The 24,763-nt window shown below is 42.9% G+C and overlaps 1 protein-coding gene across 7 annotated transcripts in view; it reads left to right on the top strand.

Moving 5' to 3' along the window:
* ehbp1 (EH domain binding protein 1) overlaps window positions 1-24,763 on the top strand; it is a 145,498-nt gene that overhangs the window by 93,516 nt on the left and 27,219 nt on the right. For 3 of the 7 annotated variants that reach the window (XM_075480445.1, XM_075480444.1, XM_075480446.1), the window contains 6 exons: window positions 8,268-8,418; window positions 10,525-10,779; window positions 13,509-13,657; window positions 19,247-19,385; window positions 20,250-20,350; window positions 22,129-22,252. In XM_075480445.1, the coding sequence (XP_075336560.1) occupies window positions 8,268-8,418; window positions 10,525-10,779; window positions 13,509-13,657; window positions 19,247-19,385; window positions 20,250-20,350; window positions 22,129-22,252 (919 nt within the window). The remainder of the gene's footprint in view (window positions 1-8,267; window positions 8,419-10,524; window positions 10,780-13,508; window positions 13,658-19,246; window positions 19,386-20,249; window positions 20,351-22,128; window positions 22,253-24,763) is intronic. The other 4 variants (XM_075480452.1, XM_075480459.1, XM_075480448.1 and 1 more) reach the window with 3 other exon arrangements.

Raw genomic sequence — 24,763 nt, 5'->3', positions numbered from 1 at the left:
CTCCTAATGAAACTAAATAGTTTGGTGGGGAGTTTCTTTGGACTGTGTATGTGTGCTCGTCTTGGAGTGTGCGGGTATGTGTCGTGGCTGAATCGGCTGAAGTGGAGATCAAAGCCGGCCTCTAAACTGAGTGTGTGTGTGTGTGTGTTTTAACGAGCAGGAGAAAGACAACTCTCTGAATTGCATCACAAGAGCTGATCAAGCCATCAGAGAAGAAAGCTGTAATTCACCTACACTTACATACCTCTTCAGAGCACATGGACCGCTCTGTTTTTTTCTCTCTCTCCCTGTTATTTTGTTCACATTTGACCAAGTGAAAGTGTCAAATGTTTTCACATCCACCCTGCAGCACTGATCTTTCTCACACTCCCCCCTTTTCTTTGTTTTAAAGCATCGTTGTTAGCAAAAAGCAGCTCAAATGATAGAATATTTAGCATGTTTTGCATGTGAAATTGCAGCTATTCCACCTCCTTACTTAGACTTCTAAGGTATCTTTCGGACTTTACTTTTCTTAAAGCAGGTTTTATTTATTTCTTGTTACTTTCGTGGGCCTTTTAGGACAGATACTCTCAGAAACTTCACTCTGAAGTTGGGATAAACAAATGCCCGAAGTTCATTGTTTGTTTTTTTAACGCAACAAGAAAATAATAGTATTATCATGTTTTTGGTAATGTTGCACAACTGTTTGATGTTTTTATTGATGTTCAAAGGGAGACCTTCAATGTAAGTGGAAATTTATAACTGCTGTGGCAAAAGATAGCCGTCTTTAAATGATTTCCTACTTCTTTTGTGCCTTAATGCATTAGCGAACTGATGGAAAAAGGAAAATGTTTTGTTTAGTTTCTGTTGCTTTGCTAAAACTGCAAAAATGTAATTTAAGCAGAAGTAGCTTTAGAATAAAGTCTTATCTCAGTGAGTGGACGTCCCAGCAAGGTCACCGCAAGGTTAAAAAACCCAAGAGCTCCATCTCAGACTCTACAGGCCTCAGTTCGCATGTTAGATGTTAAAGGTCATGACAGTTCAATTAGAAACAGACTGAACAAGTATGGCTTGTGTGGAAGGGCTGCAGGAGAAAGCCTCTTCTCTCTAAAAAGAACATGGCAGCACAGCTCAGGTTTGCAAAGCTGCATCTGAATAAACCACCAGACTTCTGGAACAATGTCCTTTGGACAGACCAGACCAAAGTGGAGATGTTTGCTCATAAAGCACAGCAGCACGTTTGGAGGAAACCAAACACAGCATATCAGCACAAACACCTCATACCAGCTGTCAAGCACGGTGGTGGAGGGCTGATGATCTGGGCTTGTTCTGCAGCCACAGGACCTGGGCACCTTGCAGTCATTGAGTCCACCATGAACTCCTCTGGATACCAAAGTGTTCTGGAGTCAGATATGAGGCCGTCTGTCTGACAGCTAAAGCTGGGCTGAAACTGGCTCATCAACAGGACAAAGATCCCAAACACAGCAGCAGATCTACAGCAGAATGTGTGAAAAAGAGAAGAATCAAGGTGTCGCAATGGTCCAGTCAGAGTCCAGACCTCAGCATGATTGAGATGCTGTGGTGGGACCTTCAGAGAGCTGTGCAGAAACCAATGCTGCAAACATCAATGAGCTGAAGCAACAGTGGTTAGAAGAGTGGCCAAAATGGTCCGATAATGTCATAAAAAAAGATTATTTCAGGTTGTTGCCGCTGAGTGGCTTTACAAGCTACTGAATCATGGACTGTACTCGATTTTTATTTATGTGATCACACAGTTTGATACGTTGCGCGGCTGTTCATTTGAGGTAGAATTGACTTAATTTTAAGACCTGGTATGAACTTAAAATTATTTTATTATATTCTCATATGTAAAACCTGGGAATGAAAATCTGCTTTCCCATGAGTGTCTGTTTTGATACCAATTAATCTGCAATAAGCCAGATGTTATTGGATCTACAACCGTATTATTCTATTCCAACGACTTTCTTCTGCGTCGGCGCTCTGGCCGAGGCATGAATACTGGTGCTAAAGATGTCCATTAGTGCCAAGGTGAGTTTTATTTTCCACGAAAAGGGGCGGGGCATGAGGTCAGCTCATGTTCTCCGTCTCTTTCTTTCTCTCTCCTCCTCTTCCTCCCTTCAGCTCTTTCTGTCCCTCTCCCCAGTAATTATCCCGTCTGTTTAAAGGGCAGAACCTTCCCATCTTACTCATCTGTCAGAGTGACGAGCTCCTCTGACTTTTGTGTGCACATGCGTGTGCGTTCCACTCTACCTGTTCTACCTGTCCCAGTTTACAAATGTCCTTTGTTAAGTACACGAACACAAACGCACTCAACGTGCTGGGGATATACTTTGCATTAAACCGTGAAACCAGTTCAACAGTTGTCAAACAAATTTGTGTGCACACCCTTGTTCTTTTATGTGTGTCTTTTGCACTACATCTGTGCACTGTGCTGCTGGAGCTATGCCAACCTAAAAACTTTTGATTTTGTTTGAACAAATGCTTAGTTTGGAAGCAAAGGGTGACTACACGTATCATATTTATAGCCTTGGCTACTTTCCAAGGCTCATTGAAAGACTGAAACCACACCTTGAAGACGAATCAAACCTACACAAACGGAAGTTAATAATAATAAAAAGCATCAGTTAACAGATGATTGTTTTGCTGATGCCGCTTTAAAAGTTTGAAAATACAAAAAATACAAATTGAGGCTCATGTTTACGTGCACACAGGTACGTGCGTGGGCTGTACTTCCACCCTGACATCTCACGGTTTCATATTTCTGTGCATATAACACACACACACACACACACACACACACACACACACACACACACATACACACACATAGACCCCTATCATGAGCACGCACCCGTCGAATCATAATTAGGCCATGTCCCGGTTCTTTGATAGCCATGTACAGTGGCTCTTCTTTAATTCTTTATCAAATGCATTGATCGCTGTGGGCCTCGCATGCCCATTGATCCGCGCACTCCGTCTGGAGGCAGCCGATAAGCTCCCCTCTCTGTCTCCCTCTCCCTCCCTGCTTCCCCCTCAATCACTCCCCTTTTTCACTCTCTCGCCATCTTCACCAAAATTTGTGCAAAAATGAATAAATTTCTTAATTTTGACTAGGTGTAACTTCCTTAAAAATGCCCATGTTGTTAGGATCCTTTGCAGCTGAATAATCTTGACCGTATCTTGAGAGTTGGGCCGATTTGAAGCCTCTGTGTCGGGTTTTTGAAACTGAAGACCACATTTCTCATAAATCTGACTGCTTCCTGGCACACAGAGGATGTTGCTTTGTCTCATTCTGCATTAGAGAAACACACTGTAGTCGAACTTTAGCAGAAACCAACAGTGTTTGTCTTAATTTGTCCCTTGTAGTCGCTCGTCTCTTAAGTATTTACACACCTACCCTTTGGGGATTGAAAGTAGATCCTTTGTGTGTTTGAATCTTTTTATAATGAAAAGGTTTTGATTCTACCTGCGTCTGACCAAGCCGGGATCGTCACTCCAAACATTGCTGACGAATGTGTAATTACACAGCTGTGTGACTGGTTTGGTGTGTGTGTGTGTGTTTTGTAGCTCTTTTGCGTGTGTGTGCCTGGACAAGATAGAGACCTAAAGCACCTCTTGACTGAATTAGCCTGTCATGACAAATGTCTGGAGCTGCATGACTGGCTGCCAGACTGGCTGGCTATCTGGGAGGTTGGCAGACCCTTTTAGATAGTGATTGTGTGTGTGTGTGTGTGTGTGTGTGTAGCATCACTCTGTGCCCTCGCCAGGTCTCTGTACATGACCGGTGGTGCGTGCCCTCCCACCCTCTTTCTACTTGCTCAGAAAAGAGCAACCAAGGCGACAACCTGCTCCCCCTGCTCAAAAGGAGCTTCCAGAGCGAAGAGGGGTCCTCACCCAACGCCAAGTCCACAGAGGAAGCCTCTGTCTCAGCCTTGCACTCAACCGTTCAGCCCCTCTTTCCCTGCAGGTTCCCAGCAGTCGGTGGAACACACAGTACACAATTGTTCTTGTTGTCGCCATTTGAAAATGAAAAGTCTCTGCTCCTCCTGAGTCTCCATTCTTGAAGCGGTGCTACCCGCTGACCGCCAGCTGACACGCTTTCCCTCCTGCTTTTTTTCTGCTCGTTGTTTTCACCCTGGCTTTGATCACGTAATGACGTGGCTGGTTGGGTTTGTGCTTTCTGTTTTTGTGAGTTGCATCCCCGTGGCTTTTGGATCTACTTTCGTTGTTCTGCCAAATTAAAGCTCCGTGTGCGTTTGTGTTTGACGCCACTTTCCAAGTTGGAAAAAGCTAAGCGTAATCGGCAGTTCGTCCCAACACTGTGTCCACTAGATGGCATTTAATCTCCACCTGGTCAGACAGTTTTCCCTTTGAAGAAACTTCTGGCATGTTCTGTTGCTACAGAACAGCAGGCTTAAATTGAAATGATGAAGCTGGTAGCACTTGATTGACGGGCACTAGCCTCAGTAGGTCTGTCAGTGAGTTGAAATTTACTCCAAAAAATGACATATGGATGCAAACTCCTCTCATCCACATGTAAAATATTTAGAGTTTCAAATGACGTAAACACTTTTCTTACCGGTGAACCTCTTCTGGTAGAAAGTAGCTCAGTGTCAAGACTGGCATGTTTTGTTTTAGTTTAAGTTCTTTGAGTTGTTTGTGCAGTTGTAATTCTTCTAATTTAATTCTTTTAATTTAATTTAAATCACTACTTTTTCCTAAATTCAACTGCACATAGGCAAGTAGTTTAAATTCCCACATGGACTCGTGTAAAATTACCCACAAAAACACTATTCTGAGACTTGTATTGTCCTTAACTTAATGAAAAGCCTCTCAGCCCCCCCTCCAAACACATTCTCCTATTTTCAAACGGCTGCTCTGTAGCTGATGGAGCAAGGCGCTCGTCACATGCCTTTTTTCTATAGTGTTAATCCTAGCCTCTGGATAGACAAAGTCAATTTCCCATTTCCACCCCAAAATGGCGAACAACAATAATGCAGTGGGATGCTTTGGATGGGCTTTGTGTATAAATGTATATGTATACGGGTACATCTTGCACCAAACTGGTAGTTGTGTCCATATCTGAATCGATCCGTAGCCGGAAGGCCATCAGTAACATTCCTGTTTATTATTTCGTCACGTTTCTAAAAGCAGAGAGAAGCCTGCTTTCAAAACATCAAATTAAAAAAGAAGGAAATAAGGATGGAATGGTTTATACGTGAACTACCAACCTTTGATTTCATACAAGAGATGAGATCTTTGCCCCTGTTTGGGCTCAACCCAAAACAAGCGTCCTAATCCTCCTCGCACTTGATTGAGCCCCAAAAAAACCTTTTATCTACAGATTTTTGCGGCCTTTCATCCTTTTCCCTCACATCAGTTAAATTACATTTAAATGTTTGTATTGTTGAATTTACCGAGCTGGGGCAGCTTGACCAGACACGCTCATTTTTTTACACCAAATGTTACGTGTTTAAATGTGCGAACACCCACTAAAACAAGCCAGTTAGTCTTTTTACCCTTTGCTACTTGTTGTGTGTTTACCCTCAGTTCTCTGAGTGTATTCAGTACAGTAACTACCACAACCCCCCAGGAGAGGGGAGGACAGAGGGCAGGCATCATACCACATAAATTGTCTTTGCTACAGATCTGTCATTTTAAACCTATTTTCTCCAGGAACGTTTCAGGAATTCAGACCTCTGAAAATATTCAGCTGTGAGCAGGTAATGGGCAGGAAGACGAAGGATAGGGATAGGGGGTTCTGTTTCTGCTCTTCAGGAGTTGCTCTAATCTCCAGATACTCTGGGAATATCTGGGATACTGTGTAACATCCAGGGAGACAGCCGTCAGTCTTATTACATCGGATGAGTCACGTCATGTTAATGAAAAGTGTCCCCCCAAAAGGCTTCTAGTCCTCTTTGAAACAACTTCAAGTGAGCTAATAGATATCTTTGTGCTTTAATGGAAATTTATGTATTTACTTTTCTTATGCAGATCTTCTTAATGTAAATAAAAACGGGTCATAGAGGACAGGGATCTGCTTTGCGGTGAACTGAAACTAACAGATGAAGTGATGAAGTGTGGCCAATGCAGCTGTTGTCTGTGCTTCGGCCTCTTTGTGGTGAACTTGGTTTCTGTCCAATCCCTCGTCAGGCTAATATTCACCCAGTGAGCAGTAAATGTGCACATAGCGTCATCTTAGAGGGCTTCATGCTGTTAACTTTATGAAGGAATACCCAAAATCCTTCTCTCTGCGTGGGATAAGATCGACCCAGACTGATGCTTGCATATTACCTGCGTATTAGTTCTTCTCTAGAGACCAAAACACATGTTTACTGATATTCTGAGTTAAAGTTAAAGTTTTATCCCATTGTTTAGTAGTTTTTAAAAGTTTGGGTATTTTTTTAATGACTAGAGGCAGATCTGTTTAGATTCCCCTGTTTATCATGTTCCCAAGTCACACAAATCCAAACTTAAACTGAGTTTCCACTTTTATATAAATGATTTGTGGCCGTTTTATTCGTTAAAACTCCTCATCCTGACATACTAACCACTGTCAAACACGAGTATAGTGGATCTTTGTAACTTGCTTCTTAAAAGTGCTTTCTTTTTCTTTTTAATTAGTATCAGAAATGTCTTTTTTAGCCGGAGCTTTACTTTAAGAGCTATGAAACGAGTATTTCCAATGCTTAATACTTCACTACAGGCAGTATCAACAGTCATTTTTCCTCTTCACTCCTGTCCTCACTCATCTCCCTTTCTGTCTCTTTTTTTTATCATTAGTCTCTGAGGTGTGTTCCCTTTTCCCCTTGGGCATCCCCCTGGGCTCACACAAACACACACTCACTCACACACGCAAACACACACACTCACAGAGTGCATTAGGGTTGCTGTCATTTACAATACAACCCCATTGTCCCAGCCAAACAATGGCTACAAACAAACAATTGACATGGAAATGGAGAGATGTAGCTCATTAGCGGGCGCTGCTTGTTTTGTTAATGGATAAATGAGCGGCTTCAATAGGCCAGGCCTAAAACCCCTGCCTCAATATGGAGAAGCCTGATTAACAGGAAACCACAGGGAGGGAAGCGCTGACTGGGAAATGCAGCTTCACTCTCCCCTGGGTCGTATGTAGCTGTGTCTGTTTGGTAGAGGTGGGGGGGGACTTGTGTCTGTGCGTGTTTATGGTTTGGTAAAGTTCATGATGGGGTGTCTGTAGGTGTTGTTCATGTCACAGAAACTTGTTTCTCCATATTTGTTTTGGCCTGAAATGGCACCTCATCTTTTTCTTTTACTTCTTTCTTTCCTGTCCTTTTATCTTGTGTGTCTTGTCTTGTCAAAAGCTCATTTAAACTAGCTGTCGTAGATATTTGTTTACGTCTGCCTGGTTACTGTATGCAGCTATTGGCCTGCCGTGTGCTTGTGTGTGTTTGGTGGGGTCATCATCAGTTAAGTGCCTGTCAATTGACATCATCAAAGTTTTCCTGCTCGCTCTGTGTGTGTGTGTGTGTGTGTGTGTGTGTGTGTGTGTGTGTGTGTGTGTGTGTGTGTGTGTGTGTGTGTACGCATAGTGGCCTGTGCTATCAGCAGGATCAGATTGGATCGACCTGAAAATGGCATTTCTGCCATTGCTCTGATGGTGGCAGCTCAATACTGTATCTGTCTATTCCCAAGATGAGGTGTGTGTGTGTGTTTGTGTCTATATGCTCCTAACTCCATAATGCAGTGAGTTGTGTACATGCATTTTGCTCATAAAAACTTTTTACCATGCAATTTGTAAGAGTGGTTGCATCATGAGAAGATGACGCCGTTTATCTGGCAGCTTATACAGCGTTCTTATAAACACCATAATGCAAAGGATATGAAATTGAACAGTATGTAACACTTCATTTGAGGCTGATAATGAGCTTAAAAATAATGAAATAATACAAGTATATGTTAAGAATAGCAGTTTTTATCAAATACTAGTAAAACGTAATTAAAAGTTATATTCTGTCTGCCTGGAGCATCTTCAGATATATAGTCGATGGCGTTAAATCTAAACGCAGTTGAAGCCAAGGGATGTCATTAAAATGACCCAAACTCTGTCAATCAGCTCTGTGAAACAGTGGAGAATGTTCTGGAAAGATGATGCCTCTGTTGTTTATTCACAGCTGTTTTTTATGTGGAAATGATTGTGATCATTATAAGTACTTATAAATAATTATGACAGGTTTAGTAACTGTCCCCAAAGAGTTCTCAAATTGTCTTGTTCTCGTCTGCAGGAGCGAGATGCAGAGCGGCGGAGACAACTGAGGGAAAGAGCCCGGCAGCTGATAGCCGAGGCTCGATCGGGAGTCAAGATGTCCGACATGAGCCTGCTGGATGCAGCCAGCTTTGAGAGGAGCAAAGGCAGCAAGGCTGGACCTGCTGGAGGTCAGGATACAGCTGAACGCTCTCACACATGCATACAAGTTAACCACCAACTACATCTACGCTTCATTTATCTGCATAAACATAATGCTTTACGAGTGATAAACAACAACAGCAATGCTTATTGATTATAACCCCAAAGAAAAGTCACAGTAGCAGGAGTTTGACGTACACTTTTCTTCATCCACACACACTCCGAGACTCACACATTTCCATTATACTCTCTAAAGGGGTTCTGCCTAATCCTCAGAGAAAAACAAAATGTCATTTGACAACAGCCGCGGGTCTAAAAAGTGCCAACCTTACATTCAGAGAGGCAGTTCACCCTGCGACTCTTCCCCCGTCTCACTCACCCAGTAATTGTTAATCAACACAACTCGTTGTTTGGCCAAATTTTGCTCCAAACACTTCTAATATAACATCATGCAGCGGTCAAAAAAAGGGCTACCCCTGTGCGTTTCCCACTGCTTTCCATTTCCTTGAAATTGGGGTTATCATCATAATGACCATTATTAGAACTCGCCGTCATTCGTTTCCGACTCCCCGACATCACACCCCGTCTTTTAGTAATTCTGTTCAGGAGGATCGGATGTAAACGGGCGAGGAAGGATTGCGTTGGGCAGAAAAGCAATTAAATGAAATGTGTAACCACGCAAAGGAGGATAGAAGAAGCCTTTCGATATAAAGAAGGGATGATCGGAAGAGATGAAAAGATTGTCAACAAAAGCTGAAAATGGTGACGTGTTCCTTCGAGCTGAGAAAACGGACAATCAAATAAATGAGAAACTAATAAACTCTAAATAAGAAGCATGTCGGGTTAAAACGGGACGAGAACTGTGGGGCAGAGCGAGGATGGCACTTGATTTATTTGCTCTTTCAGCTTCTCTGAATTGAACTAATTGTTGATCTCATTAAAAATGGAGTCGAAGGAAAGAACAGAACAAGGGAGGAGGAGGTGAGGAGAAATGCTGTGGGCTGTAATACACAAGGCCTGCCGAGCAGAACGGCTAATCCTAGCCCCCACTCCTTCCATCTTTCTCCCGCTCTCCCCTCAGCACCATTCACAGTCCTTTAAATGCAGCTCGGGCTGCCCCCTTCGAGTGTCTTCCCGCAAAGAAACTTTCAAAACTCCATCACCATGGCCTCCCATTAATTAGACCTCAGTCAGCCACGCAGGAATGGCGCTTGCTAGCACGCTCCGCACTACAGCTAGCAAATTAGAAAAGAAAAATCAGGAAATGCTGTTATATATATTTTTTTTTACTCCTTCTCCCTTTGTTCTTAGTCTTTCTCCCCACCAAGTAATAAATAACAGAGGAGCTCGCTCGCAATGTCTGACACTGTTTACTGATTGTTTTGTTTTAATCCACGGTGGGTTATCCGTGCAGCTAGAGCTGCCTAGGTCTCCATTTGAGTTTCTTCTGACATGCTTTTTGTTTTGTTCCTAATGTGGAGACACTATTGTTTCTGTTGAACCCCTCAGGAGACTTAATGGAAAATGTGCTTTCATGTTTTTGAGTGTTTTGTTTGCCTTACCTCTTTTATCTGGAACAAGAAAGGCAGGCAACAGATCTTTGAAAGAGGGGAAATTAAACGGAGGTCTCATTTTCACTTTGTGTGCCAGATATTTTTATGCCACAACACGCAAACCCACACGGACACAAAGTCCCGCCTTGTCACGCTGCTGGCTTTTACTGCCTTTTCCTACTGTTAATTTTTCTGATTTTATTTCGTACTGTTGGAGAGATTTAGAAGGGATTTGCACAAAATGATAAAACAGCCCAGCAAAGTTGCTAAAGCTACATGTTGTCAGCTGAGTGACAACATGTAGCTCTGAAATGACACGTCAGCAGCTGTTTACTCGTGTGTTGGGGGGGGGGGGGTAAATGTGGACAGAGAGGGTGGGAGTTATGTTAGACTGAGTTTAAAGGATCATTTAGGACTCACAGACTGCTGTTAATACAAACTAACCAAACATTTTCTGTCTGTGCTCACCTTTCTTATTCTACATTTTGCACTTTTAAACCCCTTTTTTCTTCCTTTTGTCCTTCTTCTTCGTTGTCTCGTTGACACCCTCCCTTTTCCTCCTGTCTAACTTTTCACCCGCAGATGTTTTGGACAGGGTGAGAAGTCACGAAGAGGAAGATGTTGATGGTGAAAGGGGTGAGGATGAGGAAGAGGGTAGGGCTGAAGAAGCGCAGCTCCGATTTGATAGTGGTGATGAGGATGATCATTTTGTTGGTGCTGCAACATCTGCAACTCCGCTGGTTACTAACCCACTGCCACTGGAGGCCCTTCCAACCACGTCCAGCACCCAGGGGCCTCTGGAGCTTACTAACCCCGGCTCTGAGCTAACCTTTCTGGGTAAATTCACTGGCTGATGTTGTGTGGTGCTGCATGATTCACTCTGCTAACTCATGTCCTTTCCCTACACATTCACTAATTACTTGGAGCTTTTAGAACTGTCTCTCTCAGTAGTTCAAGCTGTAATTCTTGTATACACTGGGAAAAAATGCCCCTCCAAAAATAAGTAAGAAAAACAACAAATACGTTTTTGCTTGAAATAAGCAAAAAAAATCTGCCAATGGAACGAGTGAAAATCGGCTTGTCAAGATTTCTTGAAATAAGATGTGATATTTGGGACTTTTGAGATAAAAGTGATCTTGAAATTAGCTTAAAAACCTCTTCAAATGTCAAAAAAAGCTTGTTTCATATGAAATCCGACTCAAAACAATTTGTTTTCAAGACTTTTTCATTAAACAAGATATTCCTGATGTATTGTCTTCAAACAAGTCCCTATATCTGGCTGAAATAGTACTTGTTAGGCAGTTGTGTCTTGTATTAAGTGTAATGAGATATTTTGACTAGAAATGAGACAAATATACTTGGTAAGACTTTGATTTTTTTCCAGTGGTAATGCCAGATTGTCGTTCGTTACCTTCACACATCTGAAAAAACATCTAATAAAAAGAAGAATACACGTATCAATAAAGTAAAGAAGATCTAAAACAAGTTGCTGAAGATCTCCTTTGTAACGATGTGACTTCTCTATCCGTTAAGTTAGACGTTTCCTGTTTGGACGAGTAGCAGATCTACAAGAACAGAACTTTTTATAAGAGAGAAGAGACCAGATTTGTACATTAAAAGCACAACATGGAAGTCAAAGTAATGCCAAATGCTTGTTTGGCCAGTCTGGCTACAACATCGTGTCCTTTAACAACCGAATATTTATTTGACATTGATTCAGCTTCACAGTCGAGGTATTCTGTATCCACAGGACTGGAAATGTAGAGGTCCAACACTCACAATTCCTTTGCTAAGCAGCTGACGCATCAATTTTTAGCAAAAACTAAAAAGAACCGCTGCCCAAAGATGTGTAAACGGTGCCATCAGACTGTTTTATCAGCAGTGAGAGTTGCTGTGGCTCCATTTTTAACATTTTATCAACTCTGTTCTCCACTTTGTGCATGAAGACAATTGATAGTTGATTCAGAATCCTGCGTTTGCTTGTCTCATTGTGGAGACCGAATTAGTTCGCTTGAGAAACCATCTTAAATGAAGCCGGTCGCACAGCTGCAGATTTAAAGAAGTCTTTCATTTGTTTTCCCTGCCTTCGATGAAAGGACGAGGACTTTCCCACTGTACTAACAGTGTTTGGTGCACTGATAACCAACTAAATGTGTAAATCTAATGTTGCCTAAATGCATGCTCTTCCTCGCTCTGTGAATTTTCCCGAGTGACCCTTTTATTTGCTTTTCTCCTCTTCGTGTACTTCAGGAAGCTTGGAACTACTTTGCTGTTGAAATACAACTTCTTCAAGTAATCCTCCCCAGACAAAAATACAAAATATATCTACAGTAAAGCATTTGCCCAAATCTTCAGACGTAAACTAATGACTTTGTTTTGTAATTAATTTATTCGGCGTACTTTAACTTCCTGTCGATGTGAGATAGGTGAGAGTACAATGCGGGACCTGAAGAAACAAACATGAAAACAGACAAATGCTTCTTTCAGCTTTGAAGTGCGTTATCTTGTTTTATTTTTTTACGGTCTTGTATGTCTTTGTTGGTGGTAATTTTAATTTTTTTATGGTTGTGAGAATTTAACGTGTAAAGCGTTCAATACAGAACCCAAAATTTTATATTTTTTACCCCTAATTGTTCAGGTTTTTATCATAAATTTCAGCTCAGGTCATTTGTGTTTTTATTCCCCTGTGTGTTTGTGGCAAAGTTTATGATTGTGAGTGTGCTTTTGGTGTTCGGTATCTTTATACATGTATCTTGGTGTGTGTTTGTTGGCTGCACGCAGGGAGGTGACACATGAAACGGTTGCCCTCCTGTTCTTTCATCTTCTTCAGTGCAATGGTCTGGCCTGGCAGGGGAGCTGTGGTTACCAGTCCCTGGAAAATACGCTGCTTTATGCAGCTACTGGCAGGCGCAACAGAGGAGGAGAAGGAAAGATGGAAAGGAAATAAAGAAAGGTTGAATAAAAAAAAAAAACTAATTATGTATAGGTGGAGGTCAAAGAAGGGAAGATGGTAGATTTAAATGAGTGACAACAGTGAATCAGACCAAAAATTAGATGATTTTTAAGGAGAAAACGAGTGAATTTAATGTGTGTAAAGGTTTTAAAGGGAGAGACGGAAATTGTCAGAGCAGATTATTTCAGAAATTGGGACTTCAAAGGGGATAGACTTTTTTTTAAAACATGTCTGAAGAGAGTGCGTGCGGACGGTCTGCACATATTAGCCTCCATCTTGCCCTGTGTTTAACATCTTGATATTTCCATTAAAGCACTCTCAGATCCTCAGCAGGACTCTACGGTGCAAGCAGGACTGAAGGCTGCCAAGTCTGTCCAGATTTCTATCTGATTCACATCATCTATAGAAATGTGCTGCAAACAGATTTATGCTTCCCTCTCATGTTTCTGTGCACATGTTCTGAATCGGTGGCTTTTGCCCGAGTGTGTGCACACACGAGTGCAAACTTAGCATTCCGCCCTCTCTTGTCTTTCCAACTTTTTGAGGGTTCTCAGTTTGTGTGCACGAGCTCCTGCTGTTTACACCTGTTATCATTATCTCTGTTGCTCGCCAGGTACAAACAGTAAGCACGTTGACCTGAAGCTGAAGAAGCTGGTGGAGGCCAACCCGAGAGGAGTCGCATCACCTTCATCCACCTCCTCCACCTCATCCTCACCCACTGCCTCCTCTACCTCCCCACTCAGCCCCGCAGAAGGACTGCAGGTACACCTCAAAAACACACCATCTCTTTTTCCTTTGATCCTGCTGTCGCTCAGTTGTTTTTTTCTCTCTCCTCTTTTTCTCAATACACCATCAAAGGTTCAGTCCAATCAATTAGGTCCGATTGACTCGGGTTGTCAGGCATCTGACCCTTTGTACACATCAGTCAGTTAAACCACTTCATGTTGGACCCTAGTTTATCCCTCTCATGTCCATATTTGTCTGTCTAAAGCACACTTGTCTGGCATCACAATGCTCTACATAACATGTAGACATCCCTTCTATTGACCATGACCTTTTCAGACAGGTTCTGTGTGTGTGTATGTGTGTGTGTGTGTGTGTGTGTGGATAAGTGTAGAAGAGAGTTGTTACGGCTGCTTGTGTCTGTCTCTTCTGATGTGAATATTGAGTCAACAAGGCAGTCAGCCGGTCTGAACATCTGTTTAATTGATTTTGAATGTCAAGTAGAAAAAGGCGTGTGTGTGTGTGTGTGTGTGTGTGTGTGTGTGTGTGTCCGACAGTACAAGCAAAAACTCTCAGTGCGTATGGCGACGCAGGGTGTCTTTGATCAGCGATTCACATAAACACCCTCTTGTGTTCAAAGCCTAAAAGGCTTAGCACTTTATGGCCAGAGGAGTGCGTCTGTGTGCATAGAAGTACAATCACCATTTGGTTGAAACCCAACTCCACCCGAACACTTTACCCAAAAGTACCAAATATTAAGATTTTTAATTACCCCCTTCAAACAGAAGAAGTTTATCTACTTATTTACCATCAGTGTACAGATATGGGTGATTAATCCACCGTGAAAGGGATATTAAGAGTTGATTATCATCATCTTGATATGAATTTATACATAAGCTAATTATTGTGTTTAGCCGCTGCATTTTATCACTAGTGTCACTAGTTACTGACCCCAGCAGTGGAAACATCAACCCCCCCCCCCTTTTTTTTTTTTTTAAATGTATGTAATGGTTTTCATAGAGATGCACCGGTCAAACCACAGTAACCACAATTTACAGGTTTATCAAATCAAATCAAATTTATTTGTATAGCACATTTCATGTACAAACAGTTCAAAGTGCTTTACATAAAATAAAAGCATTGCAGCAGGGAGTGCAAGAAGCATTAAAAATACATAAAAGAATATAAAGAGAAACAAATAAAATGATTTAAATGAATTTAAAATTAGGCAACAGTCTAGATAAGTTAAAAGATATTTCATGCATAGACACATGAGAAAAGAAATGTTTTTAACCTGGATTTAAAAATGTCTACATTTGGTGAAAGTTTAATCTCCAGTGGCAGTTTGTTCCACTTATTTGCAGCATAACAGCTAAATGCTGCTTCTCCATGTTTAGTCTGGACTCTGGACTGGACCAGCTGACCTGAGTCCTTGGATCTAAGTGCTCTGCTGGGTTTATATTCTTTGAACATATCACAGATGTATTTTGGGCCTAAACCGTTCTGGTTTATTCACGTTATACGCCACATTGCAGGCGCTCAGACATGTTAGCTTTGGAAGAATTCTAATTACCGCTGACGTTTTGGTTATTTTTTGGCATGTTAAGAGCATGAAGATGGCTGCACTTTCTACTTGATATTCACAGATTCAAACAACTTGGATCAATAACTCTTTCGACTCAATAGCAGCTCTGTCCAGCTGTAGTAAGGCCCCGTTCAGACCTGATATCAGCAATGCATCCTGGAAGATCTGATCACAGGTAACTGCTCTGAAAGCATCTGTGAACGCTCTCAGGATGCGTTCAGATCCAGTCGCTCAAGCAGCACTCAGAGGTGGTCTGGCACACTCACAGGGAATATCCCTCACGTAAACCTCCTGCTCCTCTGTTAAGTTAATTTCTGCTGTGAAAAAGAACAAAGCAGCTGTGTGTGCGGCACCAGAGCTTCGGATCCGTCCCGTCGGTCCTGGGAGTCGCCTTTTATTCCTTGATCTGAATTCTTAGAGTCGGACTGCACACATTTCTGTTCTTTACAAACTGCTGTTTCAACATATCAGCAGAACCTGGCATTTGAGTAAAGGGCGGGAATTATTCCTGCACAGTTCAAGGCACACGTAGCTCACAGATGTGTTACAGACAGAAAAGTTGAGACCGATTCAGATGTTTGAAATGTGTCAGCAGAGGTGTGCCAACAAAACAGTATTTACTTCCCTCGTGTGCCTGTTACATAACTGAATAATTGCTCTATAAATTCAACTCAAGCAAATCTTAAATATCTCAAAGTTTGAATATGATATATTTCAGTTTGCTGATGTCCTGTTTGGTGCTCAGTTGACTTTTAGTTTAGGCTATATTTTTATGACAGATACTTGGAGCTTTCCACTTGCAAATGGATCACCCAGGACGCAGGAGAATACCAAGTCTGAACGGGGCCTAAGCAGGGATGATTCTGATCAAAACGAGCCGTGTTTTGAGCTGGACAGATACCGTTGGTTTCTGTGAGCAGCAGCCCGATGCGTAAGAACTTTCTCCAAAGTGAAAAACAAGAAAATGATCAGCAGCTTGTTTGGTGACATGCATTCATGTTGCATTCATGTTGATGTGCAAGTGTGAATAAAAGAAGTCTGTAAACTGAAAGTGTGCTGTCAATACTCTTCTGAAAAAGACGTAACATCGACTTTTAGGAAGCTGAATATCACAAAAAAGTGTTTGTAGCTTTCTTAATGTGCAAAAATGACTGCGTGATTCACCGTCGCTCAAATGTAGTCGAAGCAAAAATACAAAAAAACTGTAAGCGTCTTTACAAACTAAAGAGATAAACTGTCCTGTCTCAGGAGGACTGGACCTCCCAGAACTCCTTCAGGCAGGTGTAACAGCCTGCAGCTACATCACACACTCCCTCTCATTAGTGATTGTGTGTATGCGAAGCCGAGGTAGCGCACGATAAGGGGCGTGCGACGCTCAGCAGACTGCAACATTAGTCACGCAGCTTCTGAGTGCGCATTCAGACTCGCACACACACCAAAAGCACTGAATCACCACAGCCATGATGGCAGCGATAAGAGGGACAGAGAGAGAAAGTAAGTACACCCCAAAATCTGCTTGTCCCAGAGCATCGAAACGACACACAGATGTGCATGTGTTCTGTGTGTGTGAGACTGACTGAGAAAGATCACATGGTTGTTTTTAGAGATGAGGGTTCGGTGTTTGGTTGAAATGCAGCAGTTGGAGTCACAACAGTTAAGCAACGTGTCATAACGAGGAGGACGGCCACGGGGCCCCTAATAAGTCCCCTCAGGAATTTCCTCTTTTGACGAATAAACCATTTTCTGCAGGGGCTTGCAGTTTTAACAATTACTACAGCACACGTATATTTGAAAAAGCCTCATGAAAATATGACAAGAATGTCGGCGTTAATCCAGTAAATCTGTTGACATCCAATTATCTTTGATTGTTTAAATTATCTTTAAGCAAACATATGAATTATTGATTAAAAAAATCAGCTCGTCTGCAGCACCATATACGAGCACTTTGACTCGCGTGACTTAAACAAACACATTTCTGAAAACACATCCTCTCCTGGAATAAATTAGCCCTCAGAGGCCAAAGAGTTGCGAGTATCTGATTTAACATGTTGACCCAAGTACCAAAATCACAACAAGTTCAGTTTGCATCCAACATGCAGAGAGTTCATCTGGAGAGAGGTTTCCTCCATGAGAGGCAAAAACATTTGTTCAGTTACTTCTTAATGATTTTTATTTGTTCTGTTTTCTGAATAACTTGTTACACAATTTCACATTCAAGCTACGATTATCGTGATGATCTCAGCAGGTACGAGCAACACCATCAGTGAACTAAACTAAAGTGACACCTGTAAAGCCTCCTGGTAATCCACGGATCAATATTTATCAGTTTTTATTGACATTTCTTCCAGATATTCCCACAGCATGTTGCTGTTGCATCATTTCCATTAAGCTCAGTTTGTAAACATTGTTGATCGTGATTTTAGAGTAAAGCCAGCCTTCTTAGCTTTTGATTGACTCCTCATTTGAGGCTATCGGAGCTTTGAATAACTTGCTGTTGATGCAGTAAGCTAGCGGTGAGCTAATTGAGGATATTTGTTTGTAGGTGTAATTTTAAAATGTTTAACCAGGAGGAAGCCCTGCGTAAAGCAGCATGGCTGCTTCTGTTGTAGGAAGCACAATGCGTTATGGATATTTTCTGATGTTAAACTCTACTTCTTAGCATTGTGGAGACACGCAGCAGCGAGTCTGGGGAGGAAATGTGAGACATTATGGGGCCTTTATTGGAAAACACCTGGACAAACTTTGAAGAGATATTTTATATATATTATTTATGTTTTTTTGCTGTAATGAAAGAGACCAAATTAAACCTGTACGGTTCTACAACGACTCAGCTGTGTATGTGGGCTGGACACAGACATTAGTGTGTTCATACATCCCAGCGCTCTGTGTTTTAAAATGTTTAATTGGGCTTTTTGTGCAAAAGCCCAAAGCTCTTCATAAATAAATTTGCCTCAATTTGACTTGACACAAGGTTTTAAGTGGCTGGTCGACGCTGACAGACTAATAGACAAAACAAAGTGAGAACGGGCTAATTGCTGACTTTGTTTGTGAAAGTCAATAATCTGAAACTATTCTAACAACTCCCCGTCTACGCCCTGTTTCCCACCCGCCAACACCATCTCTATTAGCTGTGCGCGCACCGCTCGACTATCTCCCTCCGTCTCAAGCGGTGGAACGTGTTTGCCCTAATTGTCGACTTTATTACACGTTTCGCCGTCTTATTAGTGTTTGCTGCGGTGTCGGTCTTAACTGAAGTCGGTTTCTTTTCCACTCGGCTTGGCATATTCGGAAGCTCGGTAATAAAGCATTTCTGCGTGCCGTTTGTGATAGAGGGAGACGCGAGCGTGCAGCTTTTCAACACGTGTTCACTTTGAAAACAATAGCGTTTTTGCATTCTGCATAATCTGAATATATTTTCTGCATCGAGGTTTTGTTGAAAGTCAAGTTAATTGCCTTCTTTTTGTCTCTCTCATGAGTGAGGGAGACAATGAACGAGTGTGTGTGTGTGTGTGTGTGTGTGTGTGTGTGTGTGTGTGTGTGTGTGTGTGTGTGTGTGCGCGCTTTGAGAGTCACAATGTATTTTACATATCAACTTCTACCAGATTTATCTCAGACCTGTCTGCAGGTGGGTTTGCGCGCGCTTGCGTACATGCGCACTGTATTTCTTTGTGTGTGTGTGTTTGCTACAACGCAGCTACTGTGAAATCCTGAACCAGCTGTCTGATATAAACTTGGAAGCAGATCTAAGTAGCCGGTGGAGTTTGACAGCATAACAGATGAAATGTGGAGAAGCGATAGACTAAAAGGCTACTAATGACTTTATTGTTTTGAGGTTTAAACAGCTACTCCATGTTTGTGTGTGTGTGTTTCTCTGTTGTTTAAACCTTAAATGTTACAGTTTATGCATTTAAATCTCTGTTAATATCCCACATTAATTTGTTTAAGGGTCATTATGATTGATTTAAACTGAAAACAAACCCTCTATTTACTTATTATTAATAATTAATTTAGGCTGAATGCTCACTTTCCTCTGTGTCTGACAGAACAATGCCGAGGAGTTGCGAGCTGAGCGTCTGCGCAGAGCCACGGAGAAGTTACGAAACCCGGTCGTCTTCAACAAGGACTCTGCAGTCAGAAAAACCCAGCTGAAGTCCTTCAGCCAGTATGTTGAAGGCAGACCAGGTGAGAACAATGCAAACACACATATTGTGTTTGGGGTTATTTACCAAGGGATGCATGTTTGCACTCGTTAACACACGTGCTTCAGTTCGCTCAGGCTTACTGTCGAGGATTTCCAAAGATGGTCGAGGAACAGTTATGCAATTTTGAAGAAGGCTACAATCTGTCATCTCTTATGTCACATTGAGTCCCCGAGAAAGGATTAACAACACCTACTAAGTGACGGTTTTAATGGATAAAGCACAGATTTGCCAGTATAGCAACGTTCCTCGATTAAAAACTAAAATGATTAAGTTGTTAGCTTTACAAACTCCACCGTCAGTATGTGAGTATAATGAAGAAGCCTGGCTATATTCTGGAGCCTGCTCTGGAGCTCCAGAAAAGGTTACACAAGCTTCTCCACACGTGGCACATTCTCTGCACTGCATCCTGATTAAATCAGTTCGATGCTTCCTCACCTCACCTGACACCTGAGGCCATTCGTGCCTACCTCAGTAGACTTTTAATGAGTCTCTTTCAGCATCAACCTCACGAGGAAGCATTCTGACACTATCAAAGCTTGACGGTGAAAAGAGTCGGAGAAATCAAAAAGAAACTATTATGAGTGCCGCCTCAACAGCTTGTGACATGGCGTTCTTTGGTTTGGGGCGGTACACAAGCCTGGACGAGACGTAACAAGGAGCCGAGAACAAAGAACATTAGGCGCCATGTTGACAGCAGGTGCACGGATTTGTGCAGTTGGGACATAAAACCTCAAAAAGAACAAATAACGTGTTTTACCATAAAGTACAAATGATCCCCGGCACTTTATCTGCACTTTGTCCAGTGAATGCCAAAGTTAACTTCTAATGTTTGTCCATCTGTCAGAGGTGAAGCGGCAGAAGTCTGTCCCTGAAGATCTGAGGAGGAGCGAGGAGGACAGAGGCTCGCCAACGGAGGTCGATATTTGCAGACCGTTTGAAGAAGAGGTTCGTCTTCTTTCCCCTGCAAACCTTATGAAAAACGTGAAGGAAATATCTTATTCTTTACTCTGGAGAACGTAACGGTTTCAAAGTTGACTCGCGACTTTGTCGGGTACGACAAAGAAATCTCGGTTTAATCGGTCTGCGGCGTCAAGTCTCAAAAAACTAGAGGAAAGTTAGGAGTGAGGATGTAATGACGGAGGTTGGCATGTTCGAATTCGCCCTGCTTCGTCCACAACTAAACCTCACATTCACCTTCTCTCTGCATCTCAGCGCAGATCTGACGGAGCGTCGTGTTAATTATAGCCGCGGTAGATATCAGCCACTCTGTCATTCGGGGGACGTGTGTGCCTTCATGTCCTGTAAGTGTACACACTTCAGATGGTACAAAGAGTGTGTTTATAAGAACACTATTATTTCACTGAGTGAGTGGGTGTTTGAGCATGTGTGCTGCTGGAGACCACGAGGTGAATCTCTTCCCAAGCAGCCCTCGACCCCCTGCACCCTCCACCCCGGTCCCATCCACATCCACACACACACACAGCCCTCCTCCCGGTGCCTGGGCCCCAGGGTTAATGGGTGTTCAACCTTTCCATTATCCCGATCAGCCAAGAATTACCTGCTGAATGATGTTTGCATTAATATAATATATATGGTAATTTTCCTCCTCTTAATTACGGCTGGGCCGAGCGCGGCAAGGGGAGTGGGCTGATCATGTGTAAAATTGATTTGCCAAGGAAAAATGTGGTGATAGAGCGAGAGCGCGCACGGAGGAGGAGGAGTGAGGGGCGGGGGACAGGCTGCAGGGAATTGGTGCGCGCACACACACACACACACACAGTCGTGCACACGCTCACATGCTGGAAAGAGTGCAGGAAAAAGTGCTGGCCTGGGAGGAATGAAAAAAGAAAAAAAAAACTTTCTCTCCCGCTCACTAGTTCTTCTTCCCATTAAGAAAAACGAAGTGCATCAGCAGTAAAATGGAGATATTTTTTCGGTTGCATCCTCGGTCGTAAATTTGAATAAACATTTTCTTCACTCTGTCTGAAGAATAGCAAACAGCCAGGAGACGGAGGTGAAGAGGGGTCAGAGAGGGAGCGTGTGGTGAGGGTAACGATAGTTAGAGAGCGAGGGGTCGTGTGTGTGACAGTAAATCTTTATCATCACTAATCTTTCTCCAATAAATAAAGAGAAAACAACATGTTGATGACACATGATATCATCTCTATAAGGAAAGAAAGTCATGAAAAGTAAAGAAAAGTTGAAACAACTCGCATCGTTTCAGCTCTTCAGACACTGTTATTGTAAAGGAGTTATAACTGTTATAATTCCAGGTGCTTCATCTGAAATGGTGTAACTGTTAGGGTTGATAACTGCTAAATGTTTGCTTCATTATTAATTCATAGTTCTGCAATCCAGTTATTTTCTTACTGTTTATTTTTTTTAAATCGAGATGAATTCAGAAATGTCAAAGCTCAGAGAAAACGAGAGGCAGCAACAGTTGTTTCTGCTTTTCTGCTCAGAAGATTCATATTTTTACATTTTAAAATACATTTTCCCCTTTATATTCATCCTTCTCGTCCCTTCTCTTTTCGTCCTTCATCCCCTCTTTGCTTAATTTATCCTTGCATTTCCCCCTTCTTCCTCATCCCGTTTCACCCGCTCCGTCCTTCTTCCCCTCCGTCTCCGTTTAATGCCATATCTCGCTACTCCTCCTTTTCTCTCATAACTGTTCCGTCTCTCTTCCTCTCTTTTTTCCGTTCCCCCTCTCTCCTGGCTGACAGAAGGCGTTCAAAGACACCAGTCAGTATGTGGTTGGGGAGCTGTCTGCGCTGGAGAGCGAGCAGAGGCACATAGACGCCCGAGCAGCTCGCGTGGAGAAGAGGCTGCGCTATCTCATGGACACAGGTACCCCAAGCCCAATTACACTGGAAAAAACTGTTTTGGCAAATTGAGCGTTCGCACGCACGCACACACACACATGCAGCCACAGACACTCGGGGAGTTTGTGTGTTTATGTGAGGAGGGAGAATCTTTGAAGCCCCCCCTCCCTCTTGGTTGAATGTTGCGCGACGTAGCGCTGTGTGGATATGAAAGGAGGGACTGGGAGGGGGGAGGGGGGGGAGGTGGAGATGGGAGGGAAAGGGTGGGTGGGGAAGGAAAGAGGGGGAGTGTGTCTCGGGGATGGGAGAAGAAGGGAGACCTCTCTGGGCTGGGGTGATAAGGGAGCCCTTCATGGGGGAAACGATAACTGGGTGCGATAGCGGCGCCCAGCCGAAGTCTCCGCTGCAGCCGTTTGCCAGCCGCGGCCCCAGCCAGCCATCCAGCCTCCACACTATTGAACAGTGCGCTCAGCCATGCACGGATACACACACACACACACACACACACACACACCCTCCTTCCCCCAAGTACATATCTGGCCTTCATTGATATGCTGTATAAGGAAAGACGGGGGTGAGTTAAAGGGAGGAGAGGGGGAGAGGCAAAGGAAGAAGAAGAAAAAAATAAAACATGAGGCAACACAACATGAGCACTGACACAGTTCACAAATCCACGACAGACACACACAAATGCTTACACACCCGGGCATACAAGGCGCAATCTGGTTTGGCGTACGGAGTCGGATTCGGAAGGTTTTTATTTAAGATTTGGCCGTGGGTAAAGCCTTGTTAAGACATGAGACACTGTGCTGAGCCAAAAGAGGGGCCTTGGCTCCGTTAAGTCCCAAACTGAAATTGGAGAATAACTTCCCATTTGTGATACTAAACCATCCCATTCCTCACCACGGACTGCTGCAGGAAGAGGGGAAAAAAAGAAAAAGAAGGTTTCTCGAATGGTAAAATGCTCTCAAAGTGTTGGTACAGTATTTACGGTGGTAATTTAGTGGCAGCTCTTGTGCTCTTTTTGATATATCAGAGACTAATGTGATGGATTTTCCTGCTAAAATCCTTAAAAAAGGAACACGGGGGTTTTTAGAAATGGAAACCGGGGGCGGTGGCATTTGCGCTCCCCTTCCACATCACATTTGGGTGCCGATATCGAGGCTATCTCTTTGCTGTTTGTTGTGCTCGCTTTCCTTCTTTTCACCCCCCCTCACATGCCATAGTGTCAATCTGAAGGGCTGTTTCTCCTCCTTCTTCTTCTCCCACTGTTAGAGCAGCCAGTAGCCAGCAAGATGCCAGGTTATTTACTTTCAAACACCTTCAGCCGTAAAGATTTCTGTCATAGATGTATGAAAATATACACACCTGCATTCCCCTCTCAGGAAAATACGATTCACTGGAGAAGGAAGGTGAGAATAATGAAAGGATATCACATCGTGAGATTCACCTTGGTTGCTTTTCACTTCTCGCCGTGCTGCGGAGGGTAAAGATATTTTCTCGAGCCTCTTTTGGTCAGTGGTTGAACATGCAGAGTTCACCCTTTAGTTCCTGTATAATGCACGCTGGTAAGCTTTGTGGTGCTCACACCGCAGCAGTGAGGGAAGGAAAAAAAAGTTTCCACAAGTCGTTAAACACCTCGCTCAGTTTTCTGCCTCCATTTATCCCAAAGACCCATCCAACATGTTATAGATCGGGCCTTTGGGCCAAAATCTGCAGGCGTCGGAGCGAGATGAACCAGTGACAGGCGGTCACTAAACCGAGCTTTATCACCTCAGAAACCGAGGTCACCTGTCTATATGCTGTCTCAGATTATAGATATTCCTCTACGTACACTGACTGATGCCTCCACTTTACTTGGGGGCAGAATAACAAAGTACCACAAGCTACCAGCCACAGTTTGGCACTCTGCAGAAATCCTCTTCAGTCCTCAGTACCTTCCCACGTGTGCTTTTTGAGTTGCACGAAACTATTTAAAAGTCATCCCAAGAAAATCTCCCCATCGCTCAGAACTCATCAGCCGCGTGTAAAAGGTTGCTTCGCTGATGTATTCACTGCAACTTGTTGGCACTTGAGAGCTCCTGAGCTTTAGCATGTCTGTCGGACAAAGTATTTAGTCTCACTCCCGAATTAATTAGCTGTGTGATCAGATACCTGATTGTGAAATCTTCCACCCGTGTTCATCAGCTGCCTCCACTTATCACGTATCTCTGTCCACTGTAACTTAAAACTAATTCACGCGTATCTTTATCTCTATCGAGCCGCTCACAGACATACTTATGAGTTGAGACGGGTCTTACTAACTAGTGAAAACTAACTTTTAATTGATATTTGAAGGCTGATCCACTGTATATGTTGTCCACTGAGCACAGAGACTTCTTTTTAATTAAACCTCTGCATTCACAAACACATGGAAGCAGCACCAGTGAAACCTCTTCTCTAAGCCGAGCTGTCATCGCCTTCGCAATACTTTTTTGGAAGAGCAGAAACGCAAAGAATAACCTCTCATCCACTCTTCTGTCACCTTTAATTTCCC

The sequence above is a fragment of the Odontesthes bonariensis genome, chromosome 2 (assembly GCF_027942865.1).
Source record: "Odontesthes bonariensis isolate fOdoBon6 chromosome 2, fOdoBon6.hap1, whole genome shotgun sequence".
Lineage (NCBI taxonomy): Eukaryota > Metazoa > Chordata > Actinopteri > Atheriniformes > Atherinopsidae > Odontesthes > Odontesthes bonariensis.
This window is presented reverse-complemented; position numbering and strand designations above follow the sequence as displayed.